The 23,766-nt window shown below is 33.5% G+C and overlaps 7 protein-coding genes and 2 pseudogenes across 7 annotated transcripts; all 9 read right to left on the bottom strand.

Annotated features, from left to right (window-relative positions):
* Positions 1–475: 475 nt before the first annotated feature.
* LOC150036325 (auxin-responsive protein SAUR21-like) lies at positions 476–1,573 on the bottom strand. Its single transcript, XM_090313749.1, has one exon. The coding sequence runs from the start codon at positions 911–913 to the stop codon at positions 659–661; it is 255 nt and encodes an 84-aa protein (XP_090169875.1). The 5' UTR covers positions 914–1,573; the 3' UTR covers positions 476–658.
* A 3,168-nt stretch (positions 1,574–4,741) lies between these two features.
* LOC150036324 (auxin-induced protein X10A-like) lies at positions 4,742–5,263 on the bottom strand (annotated as a pseudogene).
* A 1,614-nt stretch (positions 5,264–6,877) lies between these two features.
* LOC120077450 (auxin-induced protein 15A-like) lies at positions 6,878–7,477 on the bottom strand. Its single transcript, XM_039031329.2, has one exon. It carries the CDS (start codon positions 7,373–7,375, stop codon positions 7,085–7,087), a length of 291 nt encoding a protein of 96 aa, XP_038887257.1. The 5' UTR covers positions 7,376–7,477; the 3' UTR covers positions 6,878–7,084.
* Positions 7,478–9,995: 2,518 nt separating this feature from the next.
* Positions 9,996–10,488, bottom strand: LOC120077447 (auxin-induced protein 15A-like). The gene has a single exon (XM_039031326.2). The coding sequence runs from the start codon at positions 10,400–10,402 to the stop codon at positions 10,100–10,102; it is 303 nt and encodes a 100-aa protein (XP_038887254.1). The 5' UTR covers positions 10,403–10,488; the 3' UTR covers positions 9,996–10,099.
* A 2,367-nt stretch (positions 10,489–12,855) lies between these two features.
* On the bottom strand, positions 12,856–13,750 carry LOC120077445 (indole-3-acetic acid-induced protein ARG7-like). Its single transcript, XM_039031324.2, has one exon. It carries the CDS (start codon positions 13,727–13,729, stop codon positions 13,211–13,213), a length of 519 nt encoding a protein of 172 aa, XP_038887252.1. The 5' UTR covers positions 13,730–13,750; the 3' UTR covers positions 12,856–13,210.
* An 825-nt stretch (positions 13,751–14,575) lies between these two features.
* Positions 14,576–15,051, bottom strand: LOC120077449 (auxin-induced protein X10A-like). The gene has a single exon (XM_039031328.2). It carries the CDS (start codon positions 14,982–14,984, stop codon positions 14,682–14,684), a length of 303 nt encoding a protein of 100 aa, XP_038887256.1. The 5' UTR covers positions 14,985–15,051; the 3' UTR covers positions 14,576–14,681.
* Positions 15,052–17,975: 2,924 nt separating this feature from the next.
* On the bottom strand, positions 17,976–18,289 carry LOC150036323 (auxin-induced protein X10A-like; annotated as a pseudogene).
* Positions 18,290–19,054: 765 nt separating this feature from the next.
* LOC120077448 (auxin-induced protein X10A-like) lies at positions 19,055–19,637 on the bottom strand. Its single transcript, XM_039031327.2, has one exon. It carries the CDS (start codon positions 19,462–19,464, stop codon positions 19,162–19,164), a length of 303 nt encoding a protein of 100 aa, XP_038887255.1. The 5' UTR covers positions 19,465–19,637; the 3' UTR covers positions 19,055–19,161.
* Positions 19,638–22,292: 2,655 nt separating this feature from the next.
* Positions 22,293–22,895, bottom strand: LOC120077877 (auxin-induced protein X10A-like). The gene has a single exon (XM_039031972.2). It carries the CDS (start codon positions 22,876–22,878, stop codon positions 22,459–22,461), a length of 420 nt encoding a protein of 139 aa, XP_038887900.1. The 5' UTR covers positions 22,879–22,895; the 3' UTR covers positions 22,293–22,458.
* Between the last annotated feature and the right edge of the window lie 871 nt (positions 22,896–23,766).

The raw sequence follows: 23,766 nt of genomic DNA, 5'->3' as shown, positions 1-23,766 counted from the left end.
CACAACATGGAAGACAAAAATTAAATTCACTAACCCAGTAGAGAACTTCGGTTACGACAATAGATGGACGAAGGTTTTGCAGAGAGAGGTTGAATGACACTTGCATGATAATTTTGAGCAGAGTGGGACGACCGTTGAGTTTGAGCGCACTAGTATAGACTAGAGGGCATTTTTGTACTCGCATATCATGATGACGTAAGGAGAGGGTCAATTGACATTATTTTTTAAAAATGGGTCATTCGATATTTTGGACCAAAAAATTGGATCATCCGTATAAATTTCCTAAGAAATATTCAATTACAACTCGATCAAACTAAAAATCTGCAAAAAGATCCCACAAATAAATTCTTAACAGTTAGCAAGAACAACCCAAGAACTATTTTGTCTTCAGTATCCAACAATTAAGCTTCTTTCCCATGTTCTAGAAAAATCAAATTCCAAATCACTACATCAGAGAGAATAAGGAAAAAGTGTATGATCGAAATGACGAATCATTGAGTTATTTTAATTATTGCCCATCTCAAACAAATCTACAATTTCCCTTTCGCAAATCGTTCCTTGAAGACGATGAGGAAGGAAATAAATCGAGATTTCTACTGTACAAAATTGTCATTCATGTTCTATCTTCTATTATTGGGTGTTCGTCAGTTTATCATCTTCAACAATTAGCCAAGCGAGAAGTGACTTCGAAGAACACTTCTTCATTGCAAGGGATCGTCAAGCCCCCCATTGGATGATCGAATCCGAACTCTTCTTCAGCTTTACTCAACAAATCTTGAAACGATGGATGCTTCAAGTAAGAAATCGGAATCACATGTCGTCTCTTTTGGGTCTCTCCAACGTAGACAGCGAAAAACCCCTTTGGAACAGTCGATGGTGATTTCCTTGGGCTGTTTATCAAACGGAATCCCATGATATGTATCTTGAGAATTTTGATTTTGTGGGTTGTTTTGATTTTTGGCTTTGGAGGGTGATTTTGAGCTTTGAATGAAGACCTGGGTTGGTTTGTTTTTGTGATTCAGAGGAGAGAATTAGTGTGTGTGTATATATAGGTGAGAATTGCAATGATCTTTTTTTCTTGAAGTCTTTTGAGTGGTGAAGAGGCAAATGGAGTTGGGAAATGGATTATGAAGAGCACATGGAATTGTCTTCCAACTTGCAGCTAAGATTTGAGACTGCAAACATCAGTGTCCATTAGGTGACAAACATTGGTGTCCTACATACATCAAAAAATAGCGAGTAGAGAGCTGCCTAAAGATTGGAAATGGACAGTTTGATACCTGGCCTTTGGATTAAGGACATGGTTGGGACACCGGTATTCGGTATATTCAAAGACGGGGGCGGTCTGTGGAGAGTTTGGTATGGATGTAGACCTCAAGGATAGAAGGAAACAGAGGCAAAGATAAAACTCAGGCAAAATGTGGTGTCTAATTTGACAAGAGAGCAGGAGAAGGGAGTGGATTTGGCTCATTCAGCAATTAATAGGGGAGGATAATCCATGGAAACAAGAAGAGGGGAAATGGAGAAAAAAACAGGATGAAATTGGGATAAGTTCCCTCATTTCGCATCGCATTGTTTTTGATGGACTGAATCGAATGATCTCATTACAAGACAATGAAATATAAGCCACTACTTTCTGATGGTTCAACTTGACTGTGTCTAGATTGCAAGGATTTTTCTAACTTCCATGTTAAGACACTCAAAAAGATGGCTTTGCTGATGTCAGAACCTCATGAGAATTGTGGAAAGATTTACCTGAAAAAAGGGAAAGAGGTAACTTTGCTTTTCTTTTAGACTTTAATGGATGCATATGTAATCAGTGTTCCTGTTCATATGAATGAGGGCATTTGTTTCTCCTTCCATTTAGTATTTGTGCTGCTAATGTAAAACAATTTAGTTGTATAGCCAGAGAAAAGTTCCCCACAACCTTCTGATTATGTTGTTAATGAATATCTTCAAGCTATTAGTTTCCTGGTCATGAACGAAAGGCTCTATTAAGCTTGAATTAGGAACAATTGAACTAGTTTTTGATGCTTGTGTATAATTACATTTTAGAAGGAAAAGGCTTTGGTCATATATTCAAATTAGAAGTTTTTGTTAATGTAGGATTGAATGAAAAAAATCACTTACATTTCTTACTTTCATTCAACAATATTGTACCATACAATTATACAAATAGCCAGCTGTATACAATAATAAATGAAAGTATACAATAATAAATGAAAGATAGAGGGGGTGGGGATGTGCAAGGAAAAAAGCAAAAAGAAAAAAAGTAATACCACTATACAATTTTCAAAAGGAAAGAAATGTAGGCAAAAGGAAATGGGACTTAAGAATGGGCTTTTACTAATTGGATTTTACAGTCACATATTCAAATTAGATGAACTTGTTAATATAGGATTGCAGAGTCATATATATATATATATATATGCCTATTATGTATGAACAAAAGCTTTTGGTCTGCTCCAATTAGGTCATAGAAGGATGGGAAAAAAAAGGTACGCCATAGAAGCTTTGCCTGCATGTAAAATGGAGAATGTGCTGATCTCTCTATGATACTCCTTAAACCTTTTTTTAAAAGCTCTTAAAACAGCATTTAACCATATGGCAACATCATCTTTACATTGTATCACGAAGAGAACAAAATAATAAAAAATTAAGAGAAAAGGAAGAAAGTGTCCTTTTGTTAGCACTGACAGTTGTTCTTGACTTTCGATCTCATCAATGAATATTTTACAAATAAATGAATGTTTAACACTGAACTTGAATGTTTAATCCAAAAAAAAAGGAAAAAAAAAAAGAAAGTTTTACAAGTAAGGGTGAACTCATATATTTTGTCTTTTAACACTGAACTGAAGTTGGTAGGTTCAATGCTTTAGACGGTTCATATATCTCTAGTAGAACAATTGATTGCCTTTCACTTTCAGTTATCAGTGTTCTATTTTTATGGATTGGGTGGAAGATAGGACACATCAAACTGCAAACTTTTGTGGGAATTGTATAGAACTTGAATTCTATTGCAGGCCAGAGAAAAGTACTTTGTATAGGAGCTTTTGAATAATGTATTCAATATGAGTAGCCAATTTCCTTGTAGCATATCTGCACCTCTGGATCTTCCCCTCCGATCTGCCGGCTGCTTCTGAGGCTTCAATCTCATCTTCTTTATGGAATGTTAAAATTCTGAAAAAAAGTTAGTGTTAAGGTGTTTGCGTGACAGGTTTTCCGGGGGAGAGTCGATGCTTTGGACCGTGTCCAATATTCCTTTGTTTTGCTCCTGCAATGGTGCACTATTTGTAGGAGGCATCAGGAGGGTCTAAATCATTTGTTGTGCGAGTACCAGTTCAGAACTACCTTTGGGATTGTTGGTGGGGAGATCTTTTGGCGTTAGTAGGGCTCATAATAGAGATGGGCAGTCCTTGTTGGAGGAGGTGCTTCCGCATCCTCCCCTTAGGAAAAAGGGCAAAGTGTTGGGGCATGTGAACTTCTTTTATATTTTGTGAGGCATTGACTTGAGAGGAACAGCAGGATCTCTAGGGATACTGAGAAAATCTAAGTAGGAGGTTCCAGAGATTGTAAAGTTCAATGCTTCTGTTTAGGCGTCGGTCACAAGACTGTTTTATAATCATGACATTGGTCTTGTTCTTTTGAATTAGAGTCCTTTTCGTAATTAGTGTTGGACTCCTGTTTTTTTGGGGTTTTTTTTTTCGTTTGCCCTTGTATTCTTTCATTTTATTTCTATAAAAGTTCAAAGGGATTCGATACTTGTTGGACATGTATCAAACACTTATTAGTGCAATAGATGGGTCAGACACTAGTTGTATAAAGTTAAAGTAGGTTCAGTATTTGCTAGACATGCTTCAAAAATACCCCAAACTAATTTCTTAAACATATAAATGTATGAGTTCATTGACATCGAATTTTCTTCTTACATACAGATGATATATATTTTAAAAAATGTATATTTTAATCAACATGTCTTTGTTGTGTCTATGTCCTATATTTTAAAAATATGCCATGTCATTGTATCCATGCCGTGTCGCATCCTTATCCGTGCTTCTTAGCTGTACAATCTCAACTACTTTCATAATCACAATAATTAGTCTCTTAAATAGAAGTTCTATGATTCTAACTAATTACTTTCTTTCTGGACATTGATAATTATACTCATTAGTCTCTTAAATTGAAATTTAACAAATCTAATCTAATTAATTTTCCTAGTCAAGGTGACCTTAAACCAACGAAGTGTCGATTAGGATTTTGTCTTCTTTAACCTTGTTATGATCTTGACTAAACTGTTTGAAATGCATTGTTGGATAGCTTCTGAATGATTGATTTTGAAATTGGTAAGTAGGCTTCCATTTGGAATAAAAGCAAGCAGATTCATAATCATTGAAATAAACTTGAAACTCTGGCTGAAAAAAAAAAAAAAAATCAGGGTCTAATACTATTTTGTTACATATAAGTGCTTGTTTTAGAAGTTGCAGACATCATGGTCTTCATCAAATCCTTAAAGATGGATGGAGGAAAACTGAAGACTTTTAGGGACCACTTAATCAAAATTTTGATAAGTTCTAATAAAAAGGAAAAGAAAAGAGCAATACTGCATCAAGCTCCAAAGCAATATTTGGTCCATTGATGCTTCTTACACAAGTTGTTTGCTTTTTCCTGGCAAAGAAAAACCAAGAGTCCTCTTTGCCTTTCATGAACTACATAATTAATATATAGAGAAAATGTTGGGGAGAAGAGGAAGAAAGAAAGGTATTCCAACTAATAGTATTATAATCATTCAACTAGTTTCATGATCCAGTCTTGACAATGAAAAGATTTATGTAGTATGGGAACATATTAAATTTAAAGAATTAGATTCTCCCATTTAAAAAATGTTTACCATCTACATTCCGTACTTTTATAATCCTATTTCTATAGTATGTTTTTTATTTATAGATATCAATCTCTCTGGTTCATGAGTTATTTAAACCTTGAATGAGACTGAGAAAAGTTTCTTCACTGCAGGAAATTATGATGCCACCCATTGAATGATCATATCCGAACTCTTTTTTTGTTTGACTCTACAAATCTTGAAATGAAGACTGATTTAAGTAAGATAGTGAGATGACAAAACGCATCTTTTGTCCTTGCCAGTATAATCTGTGAAGCAGCCTTTTGGAACAGCTACCGGTTTTGGAGATGCCCCATTTCCTGTTAATGTAGATCGTTGAAGACTTTGCTTAGCATGAACAATACTAGGCAAATGGACACCCATCGCGATATGGTATTTCTCAAGAACTATGAGATTCTAAAAGGTTGATAAAAGTTGGAAATTTTTTTTGATAATTGAACTATGCACAAAGGAAGCTTCGTGGATCATATATTTTTGGTTGCTCTCTCATGGTGTAAATATTATACTCCTTACAATACTTATTCTATTTTATCTTTGTGCCCATTGGAAGACCTTTTTGTAACTTCCTTGGCTTGGGGTCCTTGGCGTTCCTCCCCCCCCTCTTTTTGTAATTTTGTTTCATCAATGAAATTGTCTTTTTTTCTTTCTTTAAAAGAAACCATTTAGTTATTTATTTCAAGTAGCCAGAGGAAAGTCACCACAACCTTCACACAAGGTATTAGTTTCCTTATCATAAATGAGAGATTTGGTTTGTTTTTTAACTAAGGAGTGAACCTAATTTTTCAACTGGTTGAGGATCATGCTTTAACATTGGCTCAGCAAGCTTCCTTCCTGCATCAACTTTTCTATGCTTATATTATGGAGTCTAAAGCTCTTTGATTGATCAGCATGATGCGGAGATGGCTTCTCTCTTCTTTGTTTATGTTTCTTCCATGTCTTCTCTTGTTTTCCCTTTTGTTCCTTAGGGAGCTTCTAATGTTGAACCATTTCATTTTCATCTATCAACAGAAAGTTGTTTCTTGTTTTGAAGAAAAGACGTTCAAAGAAAAAGAAGAGGAAATGGAATCGTTTTGTTTGCACTAAAAACTATTGATTTTCAATCACATTCAATGAGTGTTAAGGATGAACTCAACTTATTTTATTCCTGAGGCACCCGTGTCTGCTCCGAGGCCCGGACCCGAGAGATAATAATGGTTTTGGTATTAAGTTCATCTTAAGGTTTGAACTTAGGAATTAAGTAGTCAAATAGATTTGGAACACTCTCTTCGTGAAACTTCCAAAAGTGGGGTATACATTTCAATTTTCTCTTTACCTTCAAGCTGATTAATAGAGATTAGTAGCTATTGTGATTAACTTTTTTTTTTTTGGAATAAATAATGTTCACAACCATTCCAGAATAAGAAACCCATTTTCGAATAAAGCTAGGGAAAGATAGGACAGTGCACTAGAATCATTTATGGATATCACATGGTTTTCCTTTCTCACTTAGTATCATTAATATGGTTCTCATTGGTAGGTGTACAATCTACACATTGCTGCTTGGTGGACAACTCTACATGGATTCCACATAAATCTGTTGTAGATTTATGAGTATTAACCTTACTTCAATCAAGTGCATATTCTAATATCAATCCAGCTTCTTGATTAGACATCCTCAAAACTTTGTTAATCACAGCAGTTAGTTTCATCATCTAATTAATGTTCCAATTTCATACTGACCTTCAACTAGATCTTGAGACTGTAACTTGGAAATCGTAATATTAATTAAATCCTTAAAGATGAACAGAAGAAAACTTAGAATGTCTTTCATCAACTTTTGATTAAAAATTCAAGTAAAAAGAAACGAGTCAGCTTAAAACGTTGCATCGGATTACAAGTACTACTTGATTTTGGGAGAAGAAAAACCAAGAGATCTCTTTACTGATCTTAAACTGTATAATCACTAAGCAGAAATTGTGGGAGAGGAGAAAGAAGAAGGAAGGAAATTTCAGCCAATAGTATAATTAAAATAGTTTTGTCATCTAATTCAATGATGAAAGAATTATGAACACTGTACAACAATTTCAATTCAAAGAATCAAGCTATTTCATTGGAAAAAATGTTGTAGTTTACATTCTGTGCTATTCTAATCCTTTTTCTGTACTACCTAGTTTTCTAAATCAATCCTTCTGGTTCATGAGTTGTTTAGCTTTGTGTGAGACTGAGAAAAATTTCTTCACTGCAAGGAATTGTGATGCCACCCATTGGATGATCATATCCAAATTCTTCTTCTGCTTGACTCAATAAATCTTGAAATGAAGGTTGGTTCAAGCAAGATAGCGGGATGACAAAACGCTTCTTTTGTACTTCACCAACATAAACTGTAAAGTAGCCCTTTGGAACATCTATAGCCTTTGGAGATGCTCCATTTCCTGTCGACGAAGATCGCCGAAAACTTTGCTTAGCATGAACAATACTAGGCAAGCGGAAACCCATGTTAGTATTTTTCCAAAAGAAGTATGAGACTTTGGAAGGAAGACAAAAGTTTGAGATTTCTTTAGATAATCGGAATGTGGAAGATGAGTTGATTGTGAGCTCAATTTCATGATCTTTATATAGATGGAAGATGGTGACATTGAAAAGGAAGGAAGATAAGATTCAATGCTGAAGTGATATTAGCTTATTACCTATCACATGGATGTGTCTTCCAAGCTATTATGATGATTTCATATTCATGTGATATATGGCCAGTTTGTATACTATGGGGAGAAACATCATGGCCTACCTTTGTCTCTAGATGAAAATCAACAAGTGAATTGAATAAATCTCTATAATTTTAGTAGCATCATGGACATATTAGAGGCACTCGAGCCTTCGTTGTCCTTTTAATGCGACCGTTCTATCTGCATTAAATAGCTATGCCTGTCATTTTGCTTTGATTAGAAAGATTCCAGCTAATAAACTTTGTTGGTTGTTGGTGTTTATAGAGAATTCATGAAATTCTTAAGCAAGGATATCGTGGTACAGGTGAAACTTAGAGGTACAGAGAATGTGAAATAGTACAGGATAGAAATAGAAGAGAGATTCAAGTGTTAGCATTTGTTTGAATGTAAGAAACAAGCATTCATAATAAGAGAATTGAATAAATGCCATAACTTTTCAACTATTCTACTCGAGTAGCTATGTTTTTCATTTGTATCACATCAAATTGCAGGACATTTGAAGTATTGATCATACAAGCTGAAGGATAATTTTTTATATGGAGGCTTTCCTTCAACCTGCTCAAGGCAAATAACCAATTTGCTTTCTATCACATCTGTATTGTCTTCTTGAGCCATCATATTCACATTTTGTTTCTCAATTTTGAGCAATAAGAGAATGAATGTGCTTCTGAGGAGGAGATTTGTAGGATAATTAGTATATTTTAGTTGACAATTTAGATTAATTAATGTTTAATTAGTTTTTTAGAATTAATTAGTTAATTGCCTTATTTTTGGGAAGCTTTTGAATATCGATTTTAATATAGAATTTGTGTTCTTGGAGAGTGCTCTCTCAACTTTAGGGATGGATTTCCCTTGTCTGGCCATGGAATTGGTCTATTACTTTTCTGCTGCATCTGCTTCCCTTTCGAGTTTTTCAGAAGTAGACACTTTCTCTGCAGGGAATTGTGAGGCCTCCCCTCAGATGATCATATCCAAATTCTTCATTTGGCTTTATCAAACAACTCTTGGAACAATGGCTTGATCGAGTAAGACTCTGGCACTTCATACTGCTTCTTTTGCTCCTCTTTGACATAGACCGGAATATACTATCTTGCAACATGATTGGACATGGAAAGAGATTCAGCAGCATTTGAAGTTACTCAATGAAAAATATGCTCGACATGCCTGACGAGGTAGACCGATAGTCATATTTACATCTCTTGATCTTTTAAGTCTGTATAAGAAAATTTAAGTTTCACACAGAAAGATTCTATAGGAGTATAGAATCATATAATATGAGTCTACAAAATCTGCTATTGTGGGTGTCACTTAAGATGAATAGCGGAAACTAATGTAGCCTAAGAGATAAAAGAGAAACTCACTCCAAGAATCAGATAAACGTCTTTATTCTAAATCAAAAGTTATGAATACAAGAAGACAATCGAGAATTGGAAAACAAACTAATCCTAATCCTAATTAATTAAGAAAACTATTTCTAATCCTAATTAACCAAGAAAACTAATCCTAATCTTAATTGATCAAGGAAACTAATCATGAACCTAATCAATCAAGGATTTAACTAAGATATCCTAATTTATCCTAATCCTATTGCATCAAAAACATATGGCAAGGACCGTCACATGGATGTGTATTCAAATTGATTAACATTGAACAGTGATTGTGAATATATTTTTGTTGGCAAACATTTTATCCATAGCCATTCCAAAATTAACATCCTAAAAAGGACCCCACTTTCAAATACAGCTAGGGAGAAATAGTTGCATTCTATATTAGTCATTTATGGATAGCACATGCTTCTGTTTTCTGACTTAGATGGTTCTCATATACTAGTAGGTGAACAATTTCAGCTACCATTAATTGTTAAACAACCATACATGGATCCCACTAAACTTATTGTAGATTTATAGGTGCTAACCTCATTTGAATCAAGTGCTTAATCTAAAATCAGTACAGCTTCTTGATAAGACATTCTCATTACCTTGATAATCTTTGTAACTTATCTCTTAAATAACGATTGAGTAAATATTCTGGAAGATCTTACATTAGACAAAATTTCATTGAAAACTCAGTTTAAAATTTAGACATTAGCTTCCCCTACAAATCTAAGCATATAGTAAATTTGTTAAGGCTGAAAATTTTTGGTCAATAAAATATTGTCCACAAAATGTTTGCTATCAGAGATACTTTGGGAATAATTAAATCATTTAAGATCAATAGGAGAAGCTTGAATGTCTCTGTTGACCTCTTTTCCAGTTTTGAACTAATAATCAGTAAACAAAGAACAAAAGTGAGGTTAAGAAGAGTAATGAAAAAAGAATTTTCCAATCATTAATATCATTCAAGTTGTTTCATCATCTAGTTTTAGTAATGAAAAGAATAACAAACACTATAGAATAGTTTCAATGAATCGAGTTTTCTCATTGTAAAAGTTTTTACACTATGTTTACATTTTGTGCTAATCTAATCCTTTTCTATGCTATCTATTAATCTCGCTACTTCATGAGTCGTTTAAACTCTGAGTGAGATTTAGGAAAATTTCTTCACTACAAGGAATTGTGATGCCACCCATTGGATGATTATATCCAAATTCTTCTTCTGCTTGACTCAACAAGTCTTGAAAAGAAGGCTGGTTCAAATAAGATAGCGGAATGACAAAACGCTTCTTTTGTTCCTCACCAACATAAACGGTAAAATAGCCTTTTGGAACATCGACAGCTTTTGGAGATGCTCCATTTCCTGTTGATGAAGATCGCTGAAGACTTTGCTTAGCAGTAACAATTCTAGGCAAGCGGAAACCCATGTTGTAATATGTTCCAAGATTTGAAATATGAGACCTTGAGAGGAATACCAAACTTTGAAATTTCTTTTTGAGAGTTGGAATATGGAAAAAACTCTTGTTGCTTGTGAATCTGTTTAACATGACCTTTATATATAGATGAATGGCTTAGGTTACTCGAAGATAGAAAACAAGAGGGGAAGATGAGATTTCAATGCTAGAGTGGCATAAGCTCATGATCTATCACATGATGTGTCTTCCAAGGGCATTATGAGAATTTAAAATTCATGTGATATATGGTTATTCTGTATACCTTGTGTAGAAACATCCTGGCCTACTTATGTCTTTAGATAACAACTGGAGAGGTGAGTTAAGCAAATCTATAAAATTTTAATAGGATTATGGACATATTAGAGGCACTCAAGACCCTGATGTCCTTCTGATGAAACATATCTTAATTGGTTTCAATAACAATGTCTATTACATTTTGCTCTAATGGGAAAGATTCCAGCTAAGAAACCCTTTGGTTGTTACGGTTAGCAGAATGCTCGAAAAAATCTCTAGCATGGACACTGTGGTACAAATAAAACTTACATACAAATAGTGCTGAATAGTAGAGTCGAAAAGTAGAAGAAAGACCTCATCCTTAGCATTTTATTGGATGTAACAGACCATCATCTTCCATTGAAATTAAATAGGAACTTTTGATCTACCTAACTTGAGAACATGTTCTTTCATTGAAACTAGCACATTCCCATGTCAAAATCCCAGGTGACTGCAGAGCAATGAGAACTATTGGGTTTGCTTGTTCAAATCAATAGCTACTTTGAGCAAATTGTTTTTTTTTTTTTTTTTACTTCGTCTTGGTGTAAATGCATTACTTTTTATAGATTATATAGTCTATTTACTCTTTTGTTAATTTCATACATCAATGAAATTTGTTTTTTATCTCAAAAAATATGATGTTGACTGTGAATATTTTCCTGAGATATGATGGTTGGTAGAAGAGGCGAAGCTAAATTTGGCATATAAAAAATATTCCTCCAATACTATATGATAAACAATTATCCTGTAATGCTTGTTCATTGAAATGCTTCCCCACTTCTGATGCCTAAGTCTTGCCTCCTTCTACTTGGATTTCTATTTCCTGTCTCTTATTGATAGTTACATTACTTGAATCAGTTACCGTAGCTGAAAAAAGGGTCCATATTTTTTTCTCTTTTCTTTTCCCCTCTCTCGCGAAAAGACATCAACTTTCAAGACTAGTTAATGTGTTCAATAATTTATCGGGAAACTACCAAGAAAAATATAATCAACCACTGGAGGATGACAAACTATTATATTAACAAATTAAAACCACTTAGAAGTTATTCCTGACTTGCTGTTTACATTTACGAATGATCAAGAATTTACACATTGTCACACTTACAATTCTTTAGGAGAGAGATCTTTTCTTTTTTAATTTTTGGTTATTATGAGATTGCAAACACTCTCTTGAACGTGCTTAACTGATAAACGTCTTTATTTCTTGTTAATATCCTTTACTATATGTTGTCAAATGGATTTATGAAATTTCTTGAAAGAAAAACTAAGCTTTTTTTCATTCTTATCGTTTTATGGATTCTCATTCATATATATTCAGTTTAAGACACTACTGAATGAGTTGTCCTTACGATTCAGAGTAGAAAGATTTGAAGTCATAATCATAAACTTAAGTTTATTGGCTTCTAAAATTATAACCTTTATCCTAGCTATAGTTCTGTTAGTGCATTGATTTCCAGAAATAAAAATATCAATAAAAACCTTAAGAACTAAGCATTTTATGGATTTTGATATCTGATGAGAATTGGAATTGTAAAATGGCTGCAAAACTGTTTTGTTGCTTTGAATATAAACAAAGTTTGTTGTAACTTGTTTTTATGGAAAAGAAAATAACTTTGGTTGTGGTGAAAGCTTGATGAGATCAAGTGAGTTGCTTAATATTTCTGTCATCTGTCATATACATATGTTATACACAGCCCAAGGTAGGTTTTGCACAACCTATCATTGAATTGTTAAAGAACAAATTCCATGTTTTTAGCAAGAAAGGTTCTGTTTCATTTGAGTTAACATGAACTGATCTCCATTACCAAATGTTCAAGTGTTACTTTTCAAACTTTTGCTTAATGCAGACTGACTCGGTAAAATGAAGAAGTTTCCTTCGGTCAATTATCATATTAAACTCATTGTTAACATTGGATGCTATACAATTTCATAGGCAGCATACCTATTCTGTAGATCAGCTTTCAGCCTAAGTAGCTTTAATGACACTATGTCTATATCTCTATAAGAAATGGAGAATTCATCAGTCTATATATTTCTTTATTGCTGAGCTTAAATCTAAAAAGTCACTGTTGAATATTTATTTTGATTAACAATAGAAAAGAAAAAGGGTAACAAAAATGAGGAGAAAGAAAATCTTTTTGTCAATAACAACAAGTTTCAACTTTCAGTTTCATTCAGATCAATGTTTACAAGATATTATGGATCAATTCTAATTTGTTCACATTGAAATGTATCTGATTTGATGCTTCGGATTGTTCAGATGCGCCATGTGATTATCTTTGTGCTCTCTCAAATATGACATCAGATTGCAGAGACTTGGATGGTTTCAAAAGCCCAAAGACAATTTTGAATTTGGAAGCTTTACTTCAACCTGTTCAATTCAAATGGCCAATGTTCTGTTCTGCATATCTGCATCTTCTTAAGTGATTTTTCATTTTGCTGGCCACAGTAGTCAATTAGATCTTGCAATTCCTCAATTTCGAGCAAGCAATGGGCTGTGCATCAATTTCAATTCTCTGCTAAACAGGAAGTGAGATCAGTAAACACTTTGTCTCTGCAGGGAATTGTGAGGCCTCCCATAGGATGATCATATCCAAATTCTTCCTCTGCCTTACTCAGTAACCTCTGGAATGATGGCTCATTCAAATAAGATATCGGTACTACATATCGCTTTTTTTGTTCCTCTCCAACATAAACTGGAATATACCCTCTCGGGATGTTGTTGCCTACCGAAGAAGATTCAACAGAATTTGGAGCTACTCGACGAAAGATCTGCTTGACGTGCATAACACGAGGTAGTCTGATAGCCATATCTTGCCTCTCCTGTTCCTGAATATTGTTTAAGAAGATATGAACTTCACAAATGAAGTCTTCCTTGCAAAGAATATGATTAGATATGGAAATAGAATCGCATAATATGTCTATATATATGTCATACCAATATATGATGAAGAGTATACAAAAAGTGGCTATGCTAATGTGGGTACCACTGCAGAATGAACAGTGGAAACATATAGCAAGAATCATCACATGGCTGAGCTTTTAAATTGATTAATAGAGAATTAGGCAGTGATTTTGACTGTACATTTGTTGGCATACATATTGTCCCCTACCACTCAACAATGAACATCCTAAAAAGGACTCCACTTTCAGATAAAGCTGGGAAAATATGGTGGTAATCTATTACAACCATTAATAAATAGCATATGATTCTGTTTTCTGACTTACCATCCATAAATGATTCTCATTGGTTGTATTTACTAGTAGGTGTATAATTTCAGCTGCTTTTGTTTAGTTAACAACCCTCCAAGGATCCCACATAAAGCTGTGATAGATCTATGAGTAATAATCTTAGTCCAGCTTTTTTATTAGATATTATCAGTAATAAGGTTCTTAAGCGGAAATTCAATAAACTTTAACTTGCAAATTCTTAATTTGGTTTCCATCTTTGTCAACCTTGCTGAGATCTTCTGAGATCTTGAGTAAACTATATTAAAGATCTATAGGATAGTTCTTGATGACTCAATTTAAAGTTCCCTAGTGAACTTCCACTTTAAATAAAATAAAAAGACACAGAAATATTAAAATGAAATTTTAAATTTTTGGCTGAAAAATCAGAGTTAAAAACTATGTTACAAGTGGTTGCATAGAAAACGAAGAGATGAGAATTTGAAATGCCTTTCTTCACCACTTGATTAATAATATGAATAAAGAAAAAGAGTGAGCGAAAATTACTATGTAGCATTCCTAGTTGTTGCTTCGAGTAGTATCATCTAGTTTATGTAAAACATTCAAGCCAGTGGTATCATTCAATTAGTTTAATCATCCAGTTTCAATCACGAAAAAAATATGAACAATATAGAACAATTTCAATTCAAAGAATCAAGTTCTTCCATTTAAAAAATGTATACAATCTACATTCTGTACTTTTCCAATCCTTTGTATATACCATCTATTTCTAGATACTAATCTCTCTGGTTCACGAGTCATTCAAACTCCGAGTGAGATCGAGGAAATAGTCTTCACTGCAAGGAATTGTAATGCCACCCATTGGATGATTATATCCAAATTCCTCTTCTGCTTGACTCAACAAATCTTGAAAAGATGGCTGGTTCAAGTAAGATAGTTGGATGAAAAAACGCTTCTTTTGTACCCCACCAACATAAACCGTAAAGTATCCCTTTGGAACATCAACAGCCTTTGGAGATGCTCCATTTCCTGTTGATGAAGATCGTTGAAGACTTTTCTTAGCAGTAATAATTCTAGGTAGACGGAAACCCATGTTACAAATATGCTTCAAAAAGAACTTGCAAATTCTTTTGAGAATGGAATGTTGAAAGACACTTGTTGGTTGTGAACTCAAATGACAAAATCTTTATATAGTGAGAGGCTTAGGTTAATCAAAGATAGAGATAAGGAAGGAAGATTAGATTCAATGCTAAAGAGACAGTAGCTTATGACCTATCACATGAGTGTGTCTTCCTAGCCACTATGAGAATTTCAAATACATGTGATATATGGTCATTCTATATACCTTATGTAGAAACATCATGGCCTACTTTTGTCTCCAAATAACAACTGGAAAATAAGTTTAAAAAAATCTCTAAAATTTTAATAGGATAATGGCCATATCATATGCACTCAAGCCCTTGTTGTCCTTCTGGTTAAACAAAATTCTAGTTGCATTTAATAGCTCTGTCTCTTACATTTTAATTCAATGGGGAAGACTCCAGCTAAGAAACTTTATTGGTTGTTAGTGTTAACTGTTAGCAGAGAACAAAAATATAAAACACTCTCCATTAAGTTACAAATTAACATTGGATCATTATCATTAAGAATGTATTAAAAGATTAAATATACCATAAGTTGTCAACTTAAGATTTCGAGTTTTCGAATTGGGTGATGCAGATCACCATCATACATTTTCGTGTAACTAATTAAATAATAATAAAAATCTGTATGTCACAAGGAAAATTTCAACGTCCAACTGTTTACACAAATCAATGTTCATACAAATTGTTCAATAATTTCTCATTGAACTACCAACCCCATTTTGAAGGTAAAAGAAACATATCCCATTTTGAGAAGAGTTTCTCTTTGGAGAGCATAATATGGGAGGAGTTATTGTAATAGGAAGAGGCTTTAGTCATCTACCCAAACTAGAAGTTCTTGTTCTTAAAGGATTTCACAGGGATATATGTTTGTTGTGTCTGAACAAAAGCTTTAGGCTTGCATTACTTCAATGAGGCACTACAAGTATGTATATTCATGTAAGATGGAGAATGTGCGTATATGTTTATGATACTCCTTAATCCTTTTTTTAATAATCTCAAGTAGCATTTTAAACATACGGCAGCAAGATATTTCTATGGGATCCCCAAAAGAGAAAAATAGTGTAAAACAAATTAAGAGAAAAAGAAGAATGAATAGAACCATTTTGTTAGCACTAAAAACTAACAACTTTCACTCTCATTCAATGAATGCTTTGGACAGTTCATAAGTAAGGGTATCAACAACTGTTGTGCCTTTCAATTATGAATGTTGTTCTTCTTTCATGCATTGATCAGTATGAGATAAGACATTTAATTGCAAGCTTTTGTGCGAATTATATAGCATTTGAGTTCTATCTCAAGCCTGAGAATAACACTTGGCCTTGGGAGCAGCCTCAGGAGCCATTTGCCTTGAAGCTTTTCTGTGTGTATCATCCAAAGGTGGAAGAGACATTTTCAATATCACTCAATACCCATCAAGAAGGAAGAAAATGTGCTACGGAGTCGAATTCTCTCTGCTAAGCGAGAGGCTAGTTCGGTAAATACATCTTCTCTGAAGTGAATTGTGAGGCCTGATGGGAATACTTGCTTGGCCCAGTTGAGCAACATAGATATTGGTACTTCATATCGCTTCCTTTGCTTCTCTCCAACATAGACTGGAATATACCCTTTTGGAACATTGTTTGATAATGAAGAAGACTCTGCAGCATTTTGAGCACTCAGATGGAGAATGAAGAATCTGCATGACATGAGGTAATCTGATGGCTATATTTGTCTCTCTTGATCATGAATACTTGTACAAGAAGATTTAAACTTCAAAAAAATAAGATTTCCTTCTATGGATGATATATGTATATATAGATGACCAGTCAATTGTGAAGAGTCTACAAAATTTGGCTAAGCTAATATGGGTCATTGTAGTATGAACAGTAGAAATATATTGCTAGAATCATCACATGGGGTGTGTTCTCAAACTGATTAATAGCGACTGTATGTATTGGTATACAAATAGTAGGAAGTATATTAGAGTCATTTATGGATAGCACGTGGTTCTGTTTTTCTGACTTATCATCAATAACATGATTCTCATTTTAAAGTGTCCAATCTGAGCTACCAATACTTGGTGAACAACCCTACATGAATCCCACTTAAAAACTATGGTATTTATGAGTATTAGCCTCACCTGGATCAAGTGCATAATGTAAAATTAGTCCAGCTTCTTGTTATGATCTACTGAGTACTTTGTTTACCATAGTACAACAAATCTCACCTAATCAATTTCCTATTTCATGGTGACCTTAAACTAACTAGTTCTTAATTAAGTTTGCTTCCTTTTCAATCTTGCTGAAATTTTAAGCATACCTTTTGAAAGATCTTGCAGTATGGGAAGCATTTGTTGGTAGTTCTCTTTGAAATTCCAAAGTGAGTTTCCTTTCCAAATCAAATTATACAGGAAATTTGTTGATATGAAACTTCTGGCTGAACATTGTTAAAAGATTATTTTGTTTCAAGTAATACTTTAAAATTTATAACATTAATCAAATGATTTTAAGTTAATAGAAGAAACTTAAATGTCTTTCATGACCTTTTGATTTTCAGTTCTAATGAAAAGAAAAAAAAAAGAGTGAGAAAAAAAAAACAAGTAGGATTCCAAGAAGCTATTTTTACTGCATCAAATTTTCAGAGTAATGCTTAGAAAACTTTCTCCACCTTATATAATTAGAAAATGAAAACCATGGTGCATCAGTGCCTTCTCAGAAGAAGGTATTTGCATTTTTTCTTGTAAAAAAAGAATCAAGAAATCACTTTTACATACAAGAAATGTAAAGGGTAAGAGGAAATGAAGAATGAGTTTTCATTCATAAATATCATCTAGTTTCAATAAACAAAAGAATTGTGATTTGTGAACAATGTACAACAATTTCAACAAATCAAGTTCCCTCATTTAACAAAGTTTATATTGTTTCTACATTCTAATTCATTTTCTATCTATTTCTAGATGTTAATCTCTAGTTCATGAGTCATTCAAACTCCGACTGAGATCGAGGAACTCGTCTTCACGGCAAGGAATTGTGATACAACCCACTGAATGATTATATCCAAATTCTTCTTCTACTTGACTCAACAAATCTTCAAAAGAAGACTGGTTCTAGTAAGATAGTGCAATGACAAAACGCTTTTTTTGTTCCTCATCAACATAAACTGTAAAATAGCCCTTAGGAACATCGACAGCGTTCGGAGATGCCCCATTTCCCATTGATAAAGATTACTGAAGACTTTGCCTCGCATGAAGAATTTTAGGCAAGTGGAAACCCATATTGCAATATGTTCGAAGATTGAAATATGATATCTTAGAAAGAACCCCAGTTTCAGATAAAGCTGGAAAAATATGGTGGCAGTATATTACTACCATTAATGAATACATGATTCTGTTTTCTGACTTCTCATCCATAACCATGGTTCTCATTGAAAGTGTTTACTGGTAGGGGTATAATTTCAGCTGCTTCTGTTTAGTTAATAACCCTCAAGGTTCCCAATAAAGTTGTGGTAGATCTAGGAGTAATAATCTAAATCCAGCTTTTTTATTAGATATTATCAGTAATAAGGCTCTTAAGTGGAAACTCAATGAACATAAACTAGCTTTCCATCTTTTTCAACCTTACTGAGATCTTTTGAGGTCTTGAGTATACTATATTAAAGATCTTGTGGTATAGGATAGTTCTTAATGATTCAATATAAAGTTCCCTAATGAGTTTCCACATTTAATAAAATAAAACAGATACATAAATATTAAGATGAATTTTAAATTTTTGGCTGAAAAATCGGAGTTAAACACTATGTTACGAGTGGTTGCATAGAAAATGAAGAGATGAGAACTCAAAATGCCTTTCTTCACCACTTGATTAATAATTTGAATAAAGAAAAAGAGTGAGCGATAATTACTATGTAGGATTACTAGTTGTTGCTTCAAGTAGTATCATCTAGCTTATGTAAAACTATCAAGCCAGTGGTATCATTCATGTCGTTTCATCATCTAGTTTCTATCACGAAAAGAACTATGAAATTTGTAGAACAATTTAAATTCAAAGAATCAAGTTCTTCCATTTCAAAAAATGTTTACAGTCTACATTATGTATTTTTCTAATTCTTTATATACACTATCTATTTCTAGATACTAATCTCTCTGCTTCATGAGTCATTCAAACTCCGAGTGAGATCGAGGAAATAGTCTTCATTGCAAGGAATTGTGATGCCACCCATTGGATGATTATATCCAAATTCTTCTTCTGCTTGACACAACAAATCTTGAAAAGATGGTTGATTCAAGTAAGCTAATGGGATGACAAAACGCTTCTTTTGTACCCCACCAACATAAACCGCAAAGTATCCCTTCGGAACATCAACAGCCTTTGGAGATGCTCCATTTCCTGTTGACGAAGATCGCTGAAGACTTTGTTTAGCAGTAACAATTCTAGGTAGATGGAAACCCATGTTACAAATATTCTCCAGAAACAACTTGAAAAATTTATTTTGAGAGTTGGAATGTGGAAAGACTCTTGTTGGTTGTGAACTCAAATGACAAAACCTTTATATAGATGAGAGGCTTAGGTTAATCAAAGATAGAGAGGAGGAAGGTAGATGATATTCAATGCTAAAGAGACAGTAGCTTATGACCTATCACATGAATGTGTCTTCGTAGCCACTATGAGAATTTTAAATACATGTGATATATGGTCATTCTATATACCTTATGCAGAAACATCATGGCCTACTTTTGTCTCCAAATAACAACTGGAAAGTAAATTAAAAGAATCTCTAAAATTTTAATAGGATAATGGACATATCATAGGAACTCAAGCCCAAGCCCTAGTTGTCCTTCTGGTGAAACAAAACTCTAGTTGCATTTAATAATTCTGTCTGTTACATTTTACTTCAATGGGGAAGACTCCAGCTAAGAAACTTTGTTGGTTGTTAGTGTTAACTGTTAGTAGAGAACAAAAATATAAAACACTCTCCAATAGGTTACAAATTAACATTGGATCATTATCATTAAGAATGTACTAAAAGATTAAATATACCATAAGCTGTCAGCTTAAGATTTTGAGTTTTCGTGTTGGGTGATACAGATCACCATCATACATTTTCGTGTAACCAATTAAATAAATATAAAAAGTTGTATGTCACAAGAAAATTTTCGATGTCCAACTGTTTACACAAATCAATGTTCATGCGAATTGTTCAATAATTTCTCATTGAACTACCAACCCCATTTTGAAGTAAAAGAAACATATCCCATTTTGAGAAGAGTTTCTCTTAGGAGAGCCCAATATGGGAGGAGTTATTGTAATAGGAAGAGGCTTTAGTCATCTACCCAAACTAGAAGTTCTTGTTCTTGAAGGATTTCACAGGGATATATGTTTATTGTGTCTGAACAAAAGCTTTTGGCTTGCATTACTTCAATGAGGCACTACAAGTATGTATATTCATGTAAAATGGAGAATGTGCTTATATGTTTATGATACTCAATCCTTTTTTGAATAATCTCAAGCAGCATTTTAAACAAACGACAGCAAGATATTTCTATGGGATCCCCAAAAGAGAAAAAATAGTGTAAAACAAATTAAGAGAAAAAGAAGAATGAATAGAACCATTTTGTTAGCACTAAAAACTAACAACTTTCACTCTCATTCAATGAATGCTTTGGACAGTTCATAAGTAAGGGTATCAACAACTGTTGTGCCTTTCAATTATGAATGTTGTTCTTCTTTCATGCATTGATCAGTATGAGATAAGACATTTAATTGCAAGCTTTTATGCGAATTATATAGCATTTGAGTTCTATCTCAAGCCTGAGAATAACACTTGGCCTTGGGAGCAGCCTCAGGAGCCATTTGCCTTGAAGCTTTTCTGTGTGTATCATCCAAAGGTGGAAGAGAAATTTTCAATATCACTCAATACCCATCAAAAAGGAAGAAAATGTGCTATGGAGTCGAATTCTCTCTGCTAAGTGAGAGGCTAGTTCGGTAAATACATCTTCTCTGCAGTGAATTGTGAGGCCTGATGGGAATACTTGCTTGGTCCAGTTGAGCAACATAGACTGGAATATACCCTTTTGGAACATTGTTTGATAATGAAGAAGACTCTGCAGCATTTTGAGCACTCAGATGGAGAATGAAGAATCTGCATGACATGAGGTAATCTGATGGCTATATTTGTCTCTCTTGATCATGAATACTTGTACAAGAAGACTTAAACTTCAAAAAAATAAGATTTCCTTCTATGGATGATATATGTATATATAAATGACCAGTCAATTGTGAAGAGTCTACAAAATTTGGCTAAGCTAATATGGGCCATTGTAGTATGAACAGTAGAAACATATTGCTAGAATCATCACATGGGGTGTGTTCTGACACTGATTAATAGCAACTTGGTAGCGATTGTGATTGTATGTGTTGGTATACAAATAGTAGGAAGTATATTAGATTCATTTATGGATAGCACATGGTTCTGTTTTCTGACTTATCATCAATAACATGATTCTCATTTGAAAGTGTCCAATCCTAGCTACCAATACTTGGTGAACAACCCTACATGGATCCCACTTAAAAACTGTGGTAGATTTATTTGTATTAGCCTCACCCGAATCAAGTGCATAATCTAATATTAGTCCAGCTCCTTGCTATGGTCTACTGAGTACTTTGTTTACCATAGTACAATAAATCTCACCTAATCAATTTCCTAATTCATAGTGACCTTAAACTAACTAGTTCTTAATTAGGTTTTCTTCCTTTTCAATGTTCCTGAACTCTGAGCATAACTTCTGAAAGATCTTGCATTATGCTAAGCATTTATTGGTAGTTCTGTTTGAAATTCCAAAGTGAGCTTCCACTCCAAATCAAACCATACAGTAAATTACTAAATTTTTTTATTTGAAGCTTCTGGCTGAACACAATTAGAATCTTATTAAAAGATTATTTTTTTCTAGTGTTTTAATGAAAACATACTTTTAAAATTGTAACATTAATCAAATAATTTAAGTTAATTGAAGAAAAATTTAAATGTCTTTCTTGACCTTTTGACTTTCAGTTCTAATGAAAAGGAAAAAAAAAAAAACATAAAGTAGGATTCCAAGAATCTATTTTTAATGCATCAAGTTTTCAGAGCAATACTTAGAAAACTTTCTCCACCATTTATAATTAGAAAATGAAAATCATGGTGCATCAGTGCCTTCTCAGAAGAAGGTATTTGTTTTTTTTCTGGTAAAAAAAGAATCAAGAAATCACTTTTACATACAAGAAATGTAAAGGGTAAGAGGATATGAAGAATGAGTTTTCATTCATGAATATCATCTAGTTTCAATAAACAAAAGAATTGTGATTCGTGAACAATATACAACAATTTCAACAAATCAAGTTCCCTCATTTTATATTGTTTCTACATTCTAATTCATTTTCCATCTATTTCTAGATGTTAATCTCTACTTCATGAATCATTCAAACTCCGAGTGAGATCGAGGAACTCATCTTCACGGCAAGGAATTGTGATGCCACCCATTGGATGATTATATCCAAATTCTTCTTCTGCTTGACTCAACAAATCTTGAAAAGAAGGTTGGTTCAAGTAAGATAGTGGAATGACAAAACGCTTCTTTTGTTCCTCACCAACATAAACTGTAAAATAGCCTTTTGGAACATCAACAGCTTTTGGAGATGCTCCATTTCCTGTTGATGAAGACCGTTGAAGACTTTGCTTAGCAGTAACAATTCTAGGCAAACGAAAACCCATGTTGCAAAATGTTCGAAGATTGAAATATGAGACCCTGGAAGGAATACCAAAGTTTGAAATTTCTTTTGAGAGTTGGAATATGGAAAGACTCTTGTTGCTTGTGAATCCGTATAACATGACCTTTATATAGGGGAAAGGCTCAGGTTACTCAAAGGTCTAGTCAAGGCATGAAGATGAGATTCAATGCTAGAGAGGCATTAGTTCATGACCCACCACATGTATGTGTCTTCCAAGCCTTTATGAGTATTTCAAATTTCATGTGATATATGGTCACTTTGTATACCTTGTGTTGAAACATCATGACCTACTTTTGTTTTTAGATAACAACTAAAGATGTAAGTTCGAATAAACCTCTAAAATTTTAATAGTATCATAGAAACTTGAGGGCATTCATTCAATCCCTTCTTGTTCTTCTGGTGAAATAAAGTTTAATTGCATTAATTAGCTATCTAACTAAGAAACTTTGTTGGTTGTTAGTGTTAACAAAGTACTCATAAAATCTTTAGAACAAATACTACGGTTCTGCTGAAACTTTATTTTCTTTCATTGGATGAGAAATAGAGCAAGGAGTACCAGTTTTGTTTGTTCTTACATGAGGTTCATTGTGAGTATTGCATATATTAAATCACCAATTGACCCGAATTAATATCAATTGGGGAGGTAATAATGTTGCAGAAATTTGAACACAGGACCTCCCACTTTGTTACCATATTAAATCACCGATTGATCCAAACGCTTAACCTAATAGGTGAAGGTAAATTAAAATTATATCAACACTCTAATAGCTTGACAATGAATGAAAGAGAAGAAGCTACATTTATCAAATTTGAATGGTAATGAATTTGTGTACAATATTCCTCCATGATTCTAATATAAATGTATATCCTTTATAGTTGGTTAGTTGAAAGGATACTAGTTTCAAATTAAGCTACGGAAAAATGTGACAATCTGTTACAATCACATGGTTTTTTTCCTGGCATATCATCAATAACATGGTTCTTATTG

This window comes from Benincasa hispida, chromosome 5, assembly GCF_027475165.1.
Source record: "Benincasa hispida cultivar pf3 chromosome 5, pf3_genome.v1.1, whole genome shotgun sequence".
In the NCBI taxonomy this organism is placed as follows: Eukaryota; Viridiplantae; Streptophyta; class Magnoliopsida; order Cucurbitales; family Cucurbitaceae; genus Benincasa; species Benincasa hispida.
The sequence above is the reverse complement of the archived record's forward strand: the minus strand, read 5'-3'. Positions and strand labels throughout refer to the sequence as shown.

Excerpts from the sequence above, each read along its gene's own strand:
- LOC150036325 (XM_090313749.1), bottom strand. The coding sequence starts at position 913 with ATGGGATTCCGTTTGATAAACAGCCCAAGGAAATCACCATCGACTGTT.
- LOC120077450 (XM_039031329.2), bottom strand. The coding sequence starts at position 7,375 with ATGGGTTTCCGCTTGCCTAGTATTGTTCATGCTAAGCAAAGTTTTCGG.
- LOC120077447 (XM_039031326.2), bottom strand. The coding sequence starts at position 10,402 with ATGGGTTTCCGCTTGCCTAGAATTGTTACTGCTAAGCAAAGTCTTCAG.
- LOC120077445 (XM_039031324.2), bottom strand. The coding sequence starts at position 13,729 with ATGATTCTTGCTATATGTTTCCACTGTTCATTCTGCAGTGGTACCCAC.
- LOC120077449 (XM_039031328.2), bottom strand. The coding sequence starts at position 14,984 with ATGGGTTTCCGTCTACCTAGAATTATTACTGCTAAGAAAAGTCTTCAA.
- LOC120077448 (XM_039031327.2), bottom strand. The coding sequence starts at position 19,464 with ATGGGTTTCCATCTACCTAGAATTGTTACTGCTAAACAAAGTCTTCAG.
- LOC120077877 (XM_039031972.2), bottom strand. The coding sequence starts at position 22,878 with ATGTTATACGGATTCACAAGCAACAAGAGTCTTTCCATATTCCAACTC.